This window comes from Mus caroli, chromosome 3 (genome assembly GCF_900094665.2).
Source record: "Mus caroli chromosome 3, CAROLI_EIJ_v1.1, whole genome shotgun sequence".
Taxonomy (NCBI): Eukaryota; Metazoa; Chordata; class Mammalia; order Rodentia; family Muridae; genus Mus; species Mus caroli.
The window spans coordinates 95,572,778-95,587,340 of record NC_034572.1 but is presented as its reverse complement, the minus strand read 5'-3'; the positions used below and the strand labels follow the sequence as shown (position 1 = coordinate 95,587,340).

General features: G+C 50.5%; 1 protein-coding gene across 5 annotated transcripts in view; it reads right to left on the bottom strand.

The window, feature by feature from the left end:
- Window positions 1-502: 502 nt before the first annotated feature.
- The window catches only part of Igsf3 (immunoglobulin superfamily member 3), an 87,178-nt gene continuing 73,117 nt past the window's right edge, over window positions 503-14,563 (bottom strand). For 4 of the 5 annotated variants that reach the window (XM_029475384.1, XM_029475386.1, XM_021158363.2 and 1 more), the window contains exons 9-12: window positions 12,124-12,534; window positions 8,075-8,482; window positions 5,487-5,978; window positions 503-3,803 (exon numbers count right to left, since the gene is read on the bottom strand). In XM_029475384.1, coding sequence (XP_029331244.1) covers window positions 3,553-3,803; window positions 5,487-5,978; window positions 8,075-8,482; window positions 12,124-12,534 — 1,562 coding nt within the window. In that variant the 3' untranslated portion in view covers window positions 503-3,552. The remainder of the gene's footprint in view (window positions 3,804-5,486; window positions 5,979-8,074; window positions 8,483-12,123; window positions 12,535-14,563) is intronic. The other variant, XM_021158364.2, reaches the window with a different exon arrangement.

The window sequence follows — 14,563 nt, the reverse complement described above, 5'->3', positions numbered from 1 at the left end:
GAGGGAAAGGGAGGGGAGGAAAGAGGGGGGGACTTCCCCTGCTTTCTGCCTTCTGCACCCCCCCCCCGCTTGTCCTATGAACTTCAAAGACCCAACTAAGTGTGATCACTTCTAGGGCTTGCAATATTCCAATGTTTCTCAGTTGGCATCTGTCAATCACCCACAGTAGTAACTGGTGTCCAAGTCTCACCACCTGGACTGTCCAGCTCCTATTCTCATGCCTGTTGTCCACTTCCATTCATGAGCATTAGCGGGGCTTGGGAAGGACAGTTGGGTCTCGGCAGCAGAGGCCCTGTGAGCCCCGGAAGGCTATTCTCACTGGTGTCCTCTTACCCCAAATTTCCCACCAAAGGAAAACCAGTCACATAACCCATAGCAACGCCAGCTTCCCAGTCTGCTTAGCGGGTCCCAGGGGCACCTGTGTCACCGCTCCAGGGCTGCACTCTTAACTGGGTAGGTGTAGAGTTGTGATACATTTCAGCATGTGGCAAAAGTGTCTTGAGAAAGTGTTTTTATCATTTATACAAAAAAACATAATTTAGGTTGGGTGAGGGCATGCATAGAAAAGCTACAGCTTGTAAAACTCGAATCTGGTACATCAGTGCCAAGAGCAAAACTCCAGGCCACCCACCGAGCACAGTCCCACAGCAGGAGGTGGCTGCTTCAGTGAGGGGTAGGAGGCCATCAGACTCCAGAAAATGTAAACAGCATATTGTCAACATAATTTACTACAGGTCTCTGCAGTGTATATAAAACGTCTTTGTGCAGTGGCTTACAAATAGCTTCTCCTTTAAAAAAAAAAAAAAGAAACAAACCAATAGTTCTCTACTTCATGCATGGATAGTCTTCTTACCCCATCTCTGTCTTCAACATGAACGCAGAGACACCATTGTTTGAAACAAATATGAAAACTGGCTACAGAAACACCACAATGAGAGAGGGTGTGGTCATATAGTGTCCTGGGACATGCCTAGCACAGTGGAGATGCTCATAAATGTGACACTGGAGAGGACAGATGTCAGGAGTCTCTCTTGAGTACTCTGATCTCGGAGGACCAAAGCCTCAACAGACAATATGCAGTGAAGCCTTCTAGCCACTTGAGGGCGCCATCACCATCTATCCGACAACACATGTCCATAGACCCAGCCACAGAGAGGTCCTGAGGGTTTTGGATTTTTCTTTTTTTCTTTTTTTTTTTTTTTTCCTGTTTTTTGTTTTTTCTTTTCTTTGTTTGTTTTCATAGAAAGCTCAGAGTTTAACCTTTGATTGCATACCCCAGCCCTGCAGAAAATACACGCAAAAAACGGTTGTTAAAATACTGACATAGATTTCTTTGCTCCTTGCAAACGTCCTGCGGTTGCTTTGCATATTTACTTGAGTTTTCTGCTGCTACAGAGCTGATCTGAAATCTTAATCCAGGCCAGCCCTCTGGCGTCAATCTTCCCTCATTGACTCAGCCTAAAACTCAGGAGTCAGCAACTACCCACCAAGAGCCCACACCCATGAATCGAAGGAACAGAACAAAAGACATTCTTTCTTCGTGACTGAGCCAATTTGGTCCCTCTGATGTGTTCGTGCAGCAAAAGTGAGAATCAGCAGGGCAGGCACAGGAGGATTAAGGTGGCGCTGCCTGGACACTTCTCAGAGAACAAGAGGGCCAGGAGAGAAGAGGAAAGATTGTCAGGCTACATCTTGCCTCCTGCCCTCTGCTCAGCACACGGCCCACACCTAGCAGACCTCTTGGAAGGATCCATAACAGCCTGGCCCAATGACCTGGAAGTCCTGCAGCCTTTGTGTTGTCTGTTTATTCTCAGGACAAGGCTTTGCAGAAATCACTCTTTAAATTTACTTCCACAATCTTGGGTACCTTTTTCCAAGGGGCTCTCTCTTGGGACTCAGAGTGCAAATTCCCCAGAGAAGATGTGGCCACTGAAGGATGGGGAAGAGAGGGTTCACAAGATGCTCAGAGTGACAAAAGGGAGGATTTACAATTGATGAGGCTCCAGGGCAGCTAAGCATCTGGCTTAACTGAGTGGAGGCAGTGGAGTTTGGATTTGGGGGATGAAAATTAAAAGCCACCAGTACAACCAAACAACACAAACACACACACACACACACACGCGCGCACACACACACACACACACACACACACACGCACGCACACATGCACTCTAACAAAGGAAAGTGACAGCTCCTGTTCTGAGTTGTCTGTTGAAAGCAGGGGGACAACAAGAATGGCAAAGGGCTGTGCCGGGTCCTATCCGAGGACAATTATCCCCATGGCACTGAGATTCGGGAAGCGCTGCCATGGATAAGGATGCCCTCACCGTCTCCGAGGAAAGGCTCACTGGAAGAAAGACAGAGGGAAGCCCTCCTCCCACCTCTCGACACCAGGCTCTAAGACGCCCTCCCACCGCTCTCCCACCGCTCCACTCTGCTAAGCTCAGTGTAGCAGCTCAGCACACTCCACCGGGCCTGTGCACAGGGGCCACTTTGGCCATAATGTTCCCTCCACTCAGGGCAGCCCCTTCAGGCTTCACTAGACATGTCCCCTTGAAAATTTGGCAAAGCACCTACAGAAGAAAGCTACCTGCCCAGGGGTAAGTCAAGAGACCAAGCTAGCCAAAGTCAAGCCAACAACCACCCACCCCCCTCATCCCCAGTCATTGCCTTTGATCAGGGCAACCCTCAGAAACTGGGTGCCGCCTGGAGCCCTTGACCCATCCTCCAAGTTGGCTCGTTTATTTTTTATTTTTTTGGCAATGATGGGACTGAGCCTTTTTGCCTCCCTGACGGACTGGTTGGCTGGCCACCATCTACTCCTAATGGGGTTCTGCAGGGTTTCTTCTGCACATGTGCAGTCAGTCTTTTGAAGCAAAATTCAATGCTTTCATCTTGACTATAAAGTGGTTCCAACAACTCCGGCTGAGGGAAGAGATAAGATACAAATTGGGCCCACACTACACATATTTTTCAAGTCTTGCTAAGAAAGTAAAAAAAAAAAAAGAAAAAAATGTTTGGGTATATTTTGATCCACGGGTGGCATTTTCAAATGTGCAAAAACAAAAACGTCTTGGAAGAGATTCCTTGTTACTATGAAGGCGTCTTCCTCTTGCTTATCAGTTGTGAGAGAAACTCTTCCACAACATTATGGGATCCAAACGGAGAGGACCCAAGGGGCTTAAAAGAGTACATTACACAGCACAGGAAACCCCGTAGCACCGATCTGAGAACGTGAGTTAGACTGGCGAGTAGATGCGGCACCTGGAGCTACGCACTAAGTTACCAAAACCAAAAACTAGGAACCTAGGACGTTGGCATCATGACACCTGGGTGTGATCAGCTAACCAGGGCCGCCGCCCAGAGGCAACCATCACCTCGACCGGAAGCTTCCAACAAGTTCCAGGTCTGACTGGTTCCTGCAGAGAAACTGCAGAGTTCAGGTGCTGTCGCCTGTCCAATCACAGAGCACGAAGCAATGAGGAAAAGCCCAGAGGGCTCCCCTGACCCGACCCTGCCATGGGCAACGTCTGCTGAGGGTGGGCAGCCTCTTTAGTCTATGGCTCCCGGGTGGATGCTGAGCACCGGAGGCTCCAGGCAAGTCGGGGAGTAGTTCAGGTGCGGCTCCTTGATCCACAACAGGGGCACCCCGTTCTTCCCCTCTGAGTTCTTGCTGGAGTTCCGGCTTTTGAAACGCACCAGCAGAATGGTGATGATGAGGATGCCAAAGATGGGGAAAGGGTAGAAGAAGACAAAGTAGAAGAGGGCATCGTTGGAGCAGATGAGCGACTGCAGGGTTGAACCTGGAAGGCAGCAAGGAACCATGAGGTGAAGCCTGGACTCTGTGTGCCTGCTCCCTGCTCCTGAGAGCTCTCCTGACCTGACTAAACTACCCCAGACACCCTCCTAGTCCTCCCCTGCCACCAGTGACTGGGAGACTTCTGCCTTGCTCTTTTTCTCATGGCACGCCAACCAATCATCTGACTCCTAAGTTCAGATGATGTAGTGCCCCCATTCCCACTGAGACCCATAACTTAGTCTGCTGGGAAAGCCATACACTGAAGTTGAGCTTATTGATTGTGAATGTGTAGGTGTCTAGGGTGGTGAAGAAGCTCACTCCCATTCCTTCTTACCCTCCTACGTGGTAAGAGGGTAGCTGGCATGTCCTTCTGTGCCTAGTGCTACTTAGACTTCCATCTCAGGGAATCTAGCACACTCCTTTCCTGCCTGCTTCAGGGACTGGCTGTCCTAGAAAAGGCACTTGCTGAACATTATCAACTCCCACTCTGTTGTGGACCACTGACAGTGTCTAGTGTCTGTGGCTCCGCAGGGTGGACTTACAGCTGGGTAGAGAAGAGAATCAAGCCTGGAGCCCTGATAGCAGCTCAGCACTGCTCGCTCATGTTAGCCTTGGCCTCTCAGTGATCCCTGTGTTGGTGAAGCTTAGTTACCCTAAGCGCCTCAGCGTGGGTCCACAGGTCAAGTGTGGCCTCAACACTCTCCCTCTCATTTCTGACACTGAATGCACATTCCATTCAGGTTTTCTCCATCCTCCTTCCCATTGTACTGGGGTACACCATCATGATGACGGAAAGGCAGCATACAGTTTACTCTTATGGTTTGCTAATGTATATCAAATTACTGATGGCCAACCACTTTCAACCCATAAAAATTTCAATTTCACTTAACATGGTGGAAAGGAGGTGGTACGGGCAAAAAAGGGAGCTGAGTAGCCCAACCCTCAGGAAGAGATGATGAGGTAGGGCATAGCAGCCTGACCCTCATGCTGAGATGATGAGGTAGGGCATTTTGACTAGAAAGAGGTCGGTGTCTGCATTCTGGGCCGATTCTACTAGAGCAGACACCATTTTGGGCCTGATCTACTCTACATTTTGACAGACGGCCAATCAAAAGAGACCTCCAGTCCACGGTTCAGAGTGAAAGCTCCTCACCAGATGGGAACTGAATTCGGGACCATTCGGAGGCAACAGGTTGCTCTTGCAGCTTCCAAACTCCCCCAGCTCTGGCCTCCTAGGCTGGTCCCAGTAACAAGGAAAATCTACTGCAGTTGCCACTAAGTAAAAGTGACCCAGAAACATGAGGGAAAGCATGAATAACAGGCTTTACCCCTTTTCTCCCTCATTCAAGTCCAGAAACACTTCAAGGCAGACTGGCTTGGCATTCTAATGTAAAACAAAGACACACTAAGCAAGACTTGCAAAATGAAATCTCACTGAAGTGGACTCAGGTCAGGTTGATCACAAGCGCCATATGGAATCTCTCATCACTTCAACTCCTGGCCCTGTTTTTTAGGCGTGGGTCAGCTATGTGGGTTAGTGTGTCAAATTCTACGTTTCAACCCCTGCTAACAAATGCCTACTGAAGTTAGGAAAACTCCATACTGACCCACAACCAAGCTCTACATATACATTACAGACACCACAGGGACAATGGTGACACCCTCTTCTGTAACTGGGGAAACTCACTTGTGTCCAGAACCCGGATGCCAATGGGGGCAGACTCCTCCTCTGTCAGCCGGTACCATTCCTTCTGAGGGCTGGGTAGCCACTCCTCCACATGGCACGAGTAGTTGCCTGTGTCTTGGGGGCTCGCCTCGAGCACAGTGAGCCGGTACAGCAGGGGCGAGAGCCTCTGGAACCGCAGCCTGCCCTCCCAAGGACTGCCTTCGGGACCAAAGACAGCATCAGGTCCCACGCTCAGCAGGACTGTCCTCTCTGTGGGATCTTCAGAGTCCTCTTCTTGCGATATCTCCTCCTCCTCCTCCTCCTCCTCCTCCTCCTGCTCATCAATGCCAAGGCTGCCTCTTTTCCCTCCACCTTTACTCCTTAGGGAATACCAGGCCACAGCAAAGCGGGAGTCCTGGCTCGATCGAGACAGGATGCTGCAGTCCAGTTGGAAAGCTGCCTTCTCAGTTACGGTGGCATTGGGGACCACTGTGTCCACCTGGAGGGCAGCATCTGGGGAGGGACAAGGAACAGAGAAGGGAGAAGGAGCTATTCATTTCCTCAGAACAAAAAAAAAAAAAAAAGAGCTTACCACACTGGGCTGAGAGCCTGAGTTCAAGGTGCCCAGGACCTGTGTCAGTAAGCCAGGCACCCCCCGTTCGCAGGAGGAAGGGGTATGCTGGAGAAATGGCTCCACACTTAGGAACACTTGTTGACCTTGCAGAGGACTGGTGCCGTTTCCAGTATCTAAATAGTGACCTAAAACCACCCTTAACTCCACTTTCTGCTGACGTCTGCAGGTACCAGGCACGTGGTAAACATACACACACACACCTCATACATGTAAAATAAAATTTAAAAATTTAAATATACCTTTAATCCCAGAACTTGGGAGGCAAAAGCAACCAAATCTCTGTAAGTTCAAGGCCAGCCTAGTCTAAAGAATTCCAGGACAGCCAGGGCTACACAGTGAGCCCTTGACTTACCACCCCCATAAATAAATTATTAAATAAATTATTAAATAAACAAGAGAGGGAGGGTGGGAGGGAAGAAAGATGGAGGGTAGATCTAGCCTATATACAGGATCTCAGGCTTGGAGCCTCATTGGGATCACACAGGTGGCAAGATGGCAGACGCTTGTGTCCACCCAGTTTCCTTATCAGCTGTGAAAAAATTCCCTTCAGGATTCATTTTAGGAAGACTAAACATCAGTCTAACTGGTAGGGACCTAGCTGGTTCTCCATAAATGTCTGTGTCCTCCCATTCCGCGAGACATGGGGTTTTAGGGGGCTACCCCGGTGATCTATCAAACAAGTGGAGTGGGAGTTGTGCCTTTCTCTGCACTTCCACAGGAAGGCAAACAGCAGCCTCCGGGCAAGCTTTAAAGCAGCAAGCAGCAGCAGCAAGACAGCCAAGTATATACACAGAAAATGATAATTCGGGGGGTGGGGGGAGGTCTCCTCCAGCATGGCCAAGTACAGGTGAAGGTGACTGACGCCCTTTTCCCACAATAGAGGTGGATGAATGGGACACAGCACAGCTGTGACCATAATGTGTCATCAAGGACAAGAGCAGCTCAGACTCGGTGGCCCGAGGAGAAGAACTTGCAACAGTATAAGGACAGAGAGACTGAACACCCAGAGGACACGGGGCAAAGCATTCACACTGACAGGCCACAAGTTCAATTCTGCTCCACGGCCTTTCTACTGGGATAAGGACCAGTGGTGCTGTGATGTTGCAGGAGACACGGGGACTCTGCTCAGCTTAGCCCTAATTATATGTTAAACGTAACAATAATTGCACCCAGTAATTATCTGCATTTTGCACACTTTAGGAACAGCAACAGAGGAACAAAAGGCCACATGGAAAAGTCATTAGTGCCAATAGAATTACCCGGAGCAGAGTGGGGGCTAGAGGTAGGGCCACTTTCTACTTAAACAATCCACTCTTTCCCACTGAAAACCCAGCGACCCAACTTCCCAGCACACAGCTACTGCTTCAAGACTTCCGTCACACCAGCCACACGTCCGACCAGAATGTATGCTTTAAAAAGAAAATGTTCTTGGGACCTAGAATAACTAATTGCTGGCTTTTATTCTAATTAAGAAACCTAATCACCTGAGGACAAAGCCAGATGTACAATTTTCCATTCATAGGGCAAACATGGTGAGAGAATTTAGAATGCAAATGTTCATATGCTTAACTGCAAATAATTTCTTAAGTAAACTCATTGTATTCAGGTCTGTGATAATTAACCCTTATTGACTATATTTGGAATCACCGAGGAGACAGATTGTTGAGCATGTCTGTGAGGGATTTTCAGAGAAGGATCCAGAGAAGACCCACTTACCTGGGATGTGGGCAGCACCACCCTATGGGCTGGGGCCCCAGACTGAACAGAAGGCAGAGAAGGAGAAAGCCACTAAGCGCCAGCATACACGTTCCTCTGCTTCTTACTGGATTCAGCACAGCCTGCTGCCTCACACTGTCAAATCCAGCCCTTCCTCCCTTAAGCTGGGTCGGGTCTTTGGTCACTGTAGTGAGATAAGTGCCCAATACAAGCATCCAAAATACTCTTAGCATGGAAACACCGAAGGCTAGGGCCTTACCAGGTCTCATGACTGTGACGGCTGTCTGTCCGGCTGTGTCCTCAGCCCTTTTATACCACACACCACTGGGGCTGGGCAGCCACTCCTCTACTCGGCAGCTGTAGGTCCCGCTGTCCTGTACCGCCACATTCTGGATGAAGAGCCTGTACACGCCGGAGGACGGGCTCTCTGCGTGCAGCCGCCCCTTCAGGTTATTTTTGGCAGCCTGTTCGCCATAGTGGAAGGTAGCATCTCGGCTCAGGTGGGCCACCACTTCTCGCTCTGGGTGGTTGGGCTTCCATACAAACCACTCCACCAGGAGCTGGGAGGCCACGCTGGTGCGGTTCAGGACCACACACTCCAGCTGTATCTGCCGGGTCTCCAGAACAGACAGGCTCCCCTGGACTTGGCTGAGCTTCAGGCGGCTGTCTGAACAGGGAGGAAAAAGACACTGTGGCAAGACAGCAAGCAGTGGGCAGCACCCTGGAGAGGGCAGCTGAACAGGTGCCCATGGAGCACAGGCAAGCGACTCAGATGTTTCTCAATGTTTCAGATGTTTCCCTGCGTGTGTTGAATACTGGGCCATGTGGGAGCCTAGTAACAGCTGTCTCTTGTTCAGATCCCTTGGGGGTTCAGATGTTGGGGGTGGGTGGACATAAGCAATGAAAGACTAACGACATAGCCTTTGCAGCATGTGTCTGATAGATGAGGTCCCTATCAAGAGAAGGGGTGGGTGAGGGCAGAGTGCCAGCTCCTCTCCCAGCAGGGATAAAGCTGAGGGTGAACCAGGGTCTTGCAAATGCCAGGCATGTACTGTACTACTAAAGTATCACTGCGGTGGTTTGAATGAGAAAGGCCCTCATGGGGTCATCTATTTCAATGCTTGGTTCCCAGTTGGTAGAACTATTTGAGAAGGATTAGGAGGTGTGGCCTTGCTGGAGGAGTTGTGTCACTGGGGGTGGGCTTTGGGGTTTCAAAAGCCTACACCATTCTCTGTCTGTCTTTCTTTGTCTCTGTGTCTGTCTGTCTCTATGTCTATCTGTCTCTCCCTCCCTCCCTCCCCACTTCCTGGGGTCTGTGGATCAGATGCAAGCTCTCAGCTACTGCTCCAGCTCTCTGCCTGCCTGCCGCCATGCTCCCCACCTTGATGGTCATGGATTCGCCCTCTGAACCTATAAGGAAGCCCCTAATCAAACACTTTCTTTTATAAGTTGTCTGGGTTACGGTGTCCGTTCACAGCAATAGAACAGGAAGCAGTACAATCACCAACGCTTTTCAAACTGTGTTTTGAGACAAGGTTTCACTATACTGCCCAGCCTAGCCTTGAGCTTCTGTAGCCTGGCAGGCCTTGAAATTGTGATTCCCCTCCCTCAGCTCTCTGATGACCAAGGACTACAGGCCCTCACCACCAGACCTGGGCTAGGAGAAACTTCTAAGTCTCACCATATGATAACTGGACCGTGCAGACCAGAACCACAGAGGAGCTGCCAAGGAAAACACAGTTTAGTATGCGTCAGCACTGTGCCTCCGAATTGCTTCCTTTTCGAGGTGGAGGGGGAACAATGTGACATCAGTGAAGACAGGACAGTACTGATGGGGTTGGTAGAACTAAACACCTGTGGACAAGGTTTCCCTCTGTGGCAGAAGCGTCACGAACCATAGCTCTTGCTGTAGCATGCCTGCAACACTGCAGAGGCCCCAATGAACCTCTCTAGGCCAGTAGATGGTAACAGCCACGATACTGTAAACATATAGAAGAACACAGCATCCCCGAGAGACTCGCGGGGCATGCTCACTCTCGCCACACTCCAGTGCTGTCTGCATGGTTCCTACTGCATAGAAGATCACTTGCAAATAAAAGGCTGAAAGCAAAACGAAGAAGGAAACCTATTTTCCAAGTTTGGCCAAAATACACATGTAAGCTGTTAGCTCTGGCACTGTCTCGGGTATCTGTGTGTCTGTGTGTGTGTGTCATTGTGGACCCCTCCCATTGCTTGCAATGGCTCAGTAATAAGTGCTTTTTCACCAGGAAAAGGGGAAAGGGGAACAAGAAACAGAAAAAGAAAGAGAAAGATGCAAACCATAAAATCAACTGAAAAAAGTCCAAGCTGTCACAGTGAGCGTCTTATGAGTTTTCTGTGCTAAAATTCACTACAGAAGAGATGTGGCCACGCTCGAGACAGGGATCCTTATGGCCTTCGGCACTGTCTCACTTAGGACCACAGCAGCCTCAGACGGGGAACCACCCCCCCCAAGAAAAACCAAGGGAGGAAAGGAAGAGAGCAGAGAAGAGACCTTGGAGGTGAGATCAGAGCACCAAGAACAGCGTTATCCTAATGGAGACAAACTGGCGTGGAAGGCAGAGGCAGAGTGAGGCAGAGAGCATGGTGGGCCAGAACACAGTCCTCAGCTCTCAGAAGGCCCGAGGCAGCACAGACTGCAACCCCAGCTTCTTGGGGGCTGAGGCAGGGGCATCTCAAGGTCAAGGCCTGCCTGGATCATGTGGTGAGTTGAGAGCAGCCTGAGGTTTGTAATGTGGCCCCGGTAGGCAGTCGGTGCCCCAGTCATGGTGACAGCCACAGGAAGCCCCTCAGACGAGTACCTCCTGCTCTACGCAGGAGGCATGGTTATCAGAAAATGTTGCTGTGTGGCAGAGGGGATCCTAGAACACGGAGTGAATAGAAGGAAATAGTGTCCTCTCACCCAGCATGGGTCTGGCTACATCTGGATTTCTGTCCCTCGTCCCATGGCTTTGCTGGGAGTCTGGTGAAGAAACAAAATCCCTGTACTCACTGAGGAAGCTTCATCTAGTGTAAGAGACAGGCAATGAATATATGTGTGAGTGATTTTGCGTGTGTGTGTGTGTGTGTGTGTGTGTGTGTGAGTGTGTGTATGATTGTGAGTGTGTGTTTGAATAGACAAATAACACATGGTAGCCGATAAGTGGGTTTTAAGAATAAACATGAAGAAGTGCTTCGTAATTATTTACATATGAATAAGTAAATGGACAGGATGGGGGCGGGCTATGTTTTGCAAAGGCAATGGGAAGAATAACCAGTGACGGGTGTTATTTAAGTCGGAAGGACCTGGGAATGACTGAGGACGGTGGAGGAACATGAGTATCTCTGTATGTTCCTCGCTGAAATAAGGCCCTGGGTTGCTTTTTTTTTTTTTAAAAAAACAAACACCATGAATTCATTCAGCACCCAGTACTTTCTAAGGATGCCATGCCAGCAGCTGCTGACATAAAAACACTCTCTGACCATACCATGCTTATAAGTACTGCAGAAGACATGCAGATAATTACCATACTGCGTTTATAAGGGGACTCTCCCTACAAAGATAGAGAAGAAATCAGAACAGGCTTCCTGGAAGTGGTGCTGAGTAAAGTCTTGGTGATGCAAGGAGGACAGGAGAAATGGCACAAGGGGCTCATCACAGGCACGGGGGACCACAGAAGCAAATGGGATTGTGTTCCTGCCCCTTAAGGAAGCACAGATGTGTACAATACACACAGGACACATGAAGGAAGAAGGTGGACAGTGCAGTGAAGGCCACCCTACAAGAATTCAGAAGCCATGTTAACTTAAGAGCAGAAGGTGGGAGGGGCACAGCCTTTCTATACTAGGGATGAAATAAGCAGGTTTGTCATGTATTGTTCTGGGGGCTGGAGTTCCGGGAGGAAGCTAGCCAGGGCTGTCAACCGCAGAACAGAGGCTTGCAGATCAGCTAGCGGTCCTGGATGTCATCTGCACTTTGGAGGCCTCAGCTGCCCTCGGAAGCTCACTGAAGATGCTCCCATGAGAGAGGTGACAATGGTGCTGAGCCTCGTGAGTATCAGGACCACGGCAGGTCCAGTAACAGGCCTGCAGGGCACCAGAGTTGACAGTTGACGCACCTGCAACCATATTCACATTATCTCTGTGGCAGTCTGTGTGTGTGCGCCTGAGTGCGTACATGCATGTGGGGTGTGGTGTGTGTGTGTGTGTGTGTGTGTGTGTGTGTGTACAGAGCTCTCCAAGCCCTAGAGTTTGTAAGAAACCCACGACGGCCACACCTTCCATTCTCACCTGGCTGCTTCACAGTGACCTCTGTGCGCCCTGAAACCTCCTCGGCCAGCTTGTACCAGGCATAGTTGGGACTCAGCAGCCACTCCTCCACGTGGCAGTAGTAGCTACCGCTGTCGCTGACCTCGGCTCGCTGCACAGTGAGGCTGAACAGGCCCCCCGACACATGCCTCTCGAACTGCAGCCGGCCTCGCAGGCCTTCCTCCTCGGCGTAGGTCCCGTACTCGAAGGCCGAGCTGTGCGTGGTTTTGAGGATGAGCTTGCCGTCCGCGTCTGAGGGTTTGTGAACATACCACAGCACGGCGAAGTGCGAGTTCGGGCTGGTCTGGGACTTGACTGAGCAGTTCAGCTGAATTGGCCAGTTTTCCACCAAGGTGAGGGTTCTCTTCGACTTGCTCACCTGGAGCTTTGTCACTGTGAAGGGAAGGAGTGACATAAGAGTCTGGGTCTGTCCCCAAGCTCACTTCTAGGCTGGAAGACTCAAGCTGTCCAGCAGGGAACAGAGCGTCAATGAGCATCCCCCAAAACCCATCCCCCAGTGTTAGATACCCACACCAACTGGCCATCTGTCACATCCAATGCCCTGTCCACTCTCCCTGTGCCACTGCCTGCACCCAGTCAAGACACCAATCTGCCCAGAGCTTGACCTTGTTTAAAATGTTCAACGGCTCCCCACTGTCTGTGCAATCTAAATAAGAATTCATTTGGCCAGCAAGAAGCCCCTCAGAGCCTGGCCCTTGCTCAACTGTCTTGGCTCATCTCCTAGGACTTGCCCTCTGCTCCTCTGCTCCTCTGCTCCTCCGACCTACACACTTTACCCTGAACCCTGGCCACGGTCCCCATTGTTCTGTCTTCTCTGCCACCTCCCTGCCAGACCCTGCTCTCCACTCAATCTCTGTCTGTCTCCCATTCCTCCCTTGGTGTTCTCTGACACCTGGCTCCTCCCTGTCTCTCCTCTCCCTTAGACCCTGAGCTCCCAGGAACAGAGATGAAGCTTTTCCATGCAGGCAGCTGATATTTCCCATCATCCCCTGCTTAGGGGACACCCCGAGAGTGGGACAGCCGCAGCCTCACCGTGCTCACTGCCAGCAGAATTTCTCACTCCTATACTGCAGAGCCTAGCCCAGTGCCCAGGCTTTGGAAAGCAGCAAAGGTCCCTCTCGGTGTTTGCTCCGATATGGAGATGTGGGAGCAGGCAGGTACAGGAGGCCAGTCCAGGTCCTGAAGCAGTGAGGGCAGTGATGGACAGAGCAGAGCCAGCACCAGCTCCCTCCCCTTTCTATCGCAGTCCATAAGCAACAGGGATGGCCAACTCCAGATAATGATAATAGAGAGCAAACTCCATAGGCTGCTGGGCTTGTAACAGAGCAGATGCTCATCTTTGAGTTGCCAAGAAGCCAAACCCAAGTAAAATGCATGTTGTTGGAGATTACTGGAGAATCTTCCCCTATATCATTATACTTCCCTGTGTTCCCTACTAACCAGAGAAGAAAGGAGAAGGCAATTCTCTTAATGAGCTGGTATTGAGAACAGCAGTCCACCCCCGCCTCCTCTCTTCATATCTTAATTCTGAGCCACCTTGCCAGCTGAGGAAAACCCAGGGTATGGTACAGGTCCCAGAGCGAGGGCTTCTGCCAATTGGCCAGGCCCACCTCCAGGCCCTGCTGAGTGAGAGCCCTTGCTTCCTTAAGACTGGATGGAGTCTGCCGCTGGATGTGCAGAAACTATCCAGGTGTATGACTGGGCCCCTGGTTGTACCCTGAGCTTCTGGCCAGTTAGCTGGCCTGCTTTGTTAAAGGCTTGCAGGGCTGAGACTCATGTGTAAGGAAGGAGAGCATTTGACAGCCACAGACTGCTCCTCGGTGTGCCCAGTAGCACACAGACGAACGTTCAGGATGGTTTTAAAGCTTTAGGGAGAAGGCATAACAGGGTCCCACAGTCAACACCATTACTACAAAAGCACCTCTGAGGACCTGTCTCGTGTTGCTGAGGCAGACTTTCCCCTCATGGAGGACCTTAGAATTCACACACAGACCTCTAGCCACAGAGAACACATCACATCAGATCAGCCATGGCCCATGCTACGTTTCCATCTGTTTGTACCAGCCAGTCTCTCCACTTTCCAGCTTCTTTAACCACAAGGACCGTCAGGGCACACTGGGAATCCTAGAGGCTGGACTGGCCCTGGCCTGCTGGTCAGCTTTCCTGAGCGGACTCCTGTGAGCCTGAAGCGACCTGTTCCCTTTTCATCCCGTTCCAACCCAATGCTCCACCTGCAAACGGGATCTCAGTCAGTCCAGACGGCACCTCCGGAATCATCTGGTGCTCGGCCAGATGAACTGGGTTGTTCTGTGTAGAGTAGAAAGAGCTTTAAAATGTATTATTAATTGGGGCCAGATTATTTTTTGCAACTGTTACTAAGGAAACCTCAATTGCTATAGTA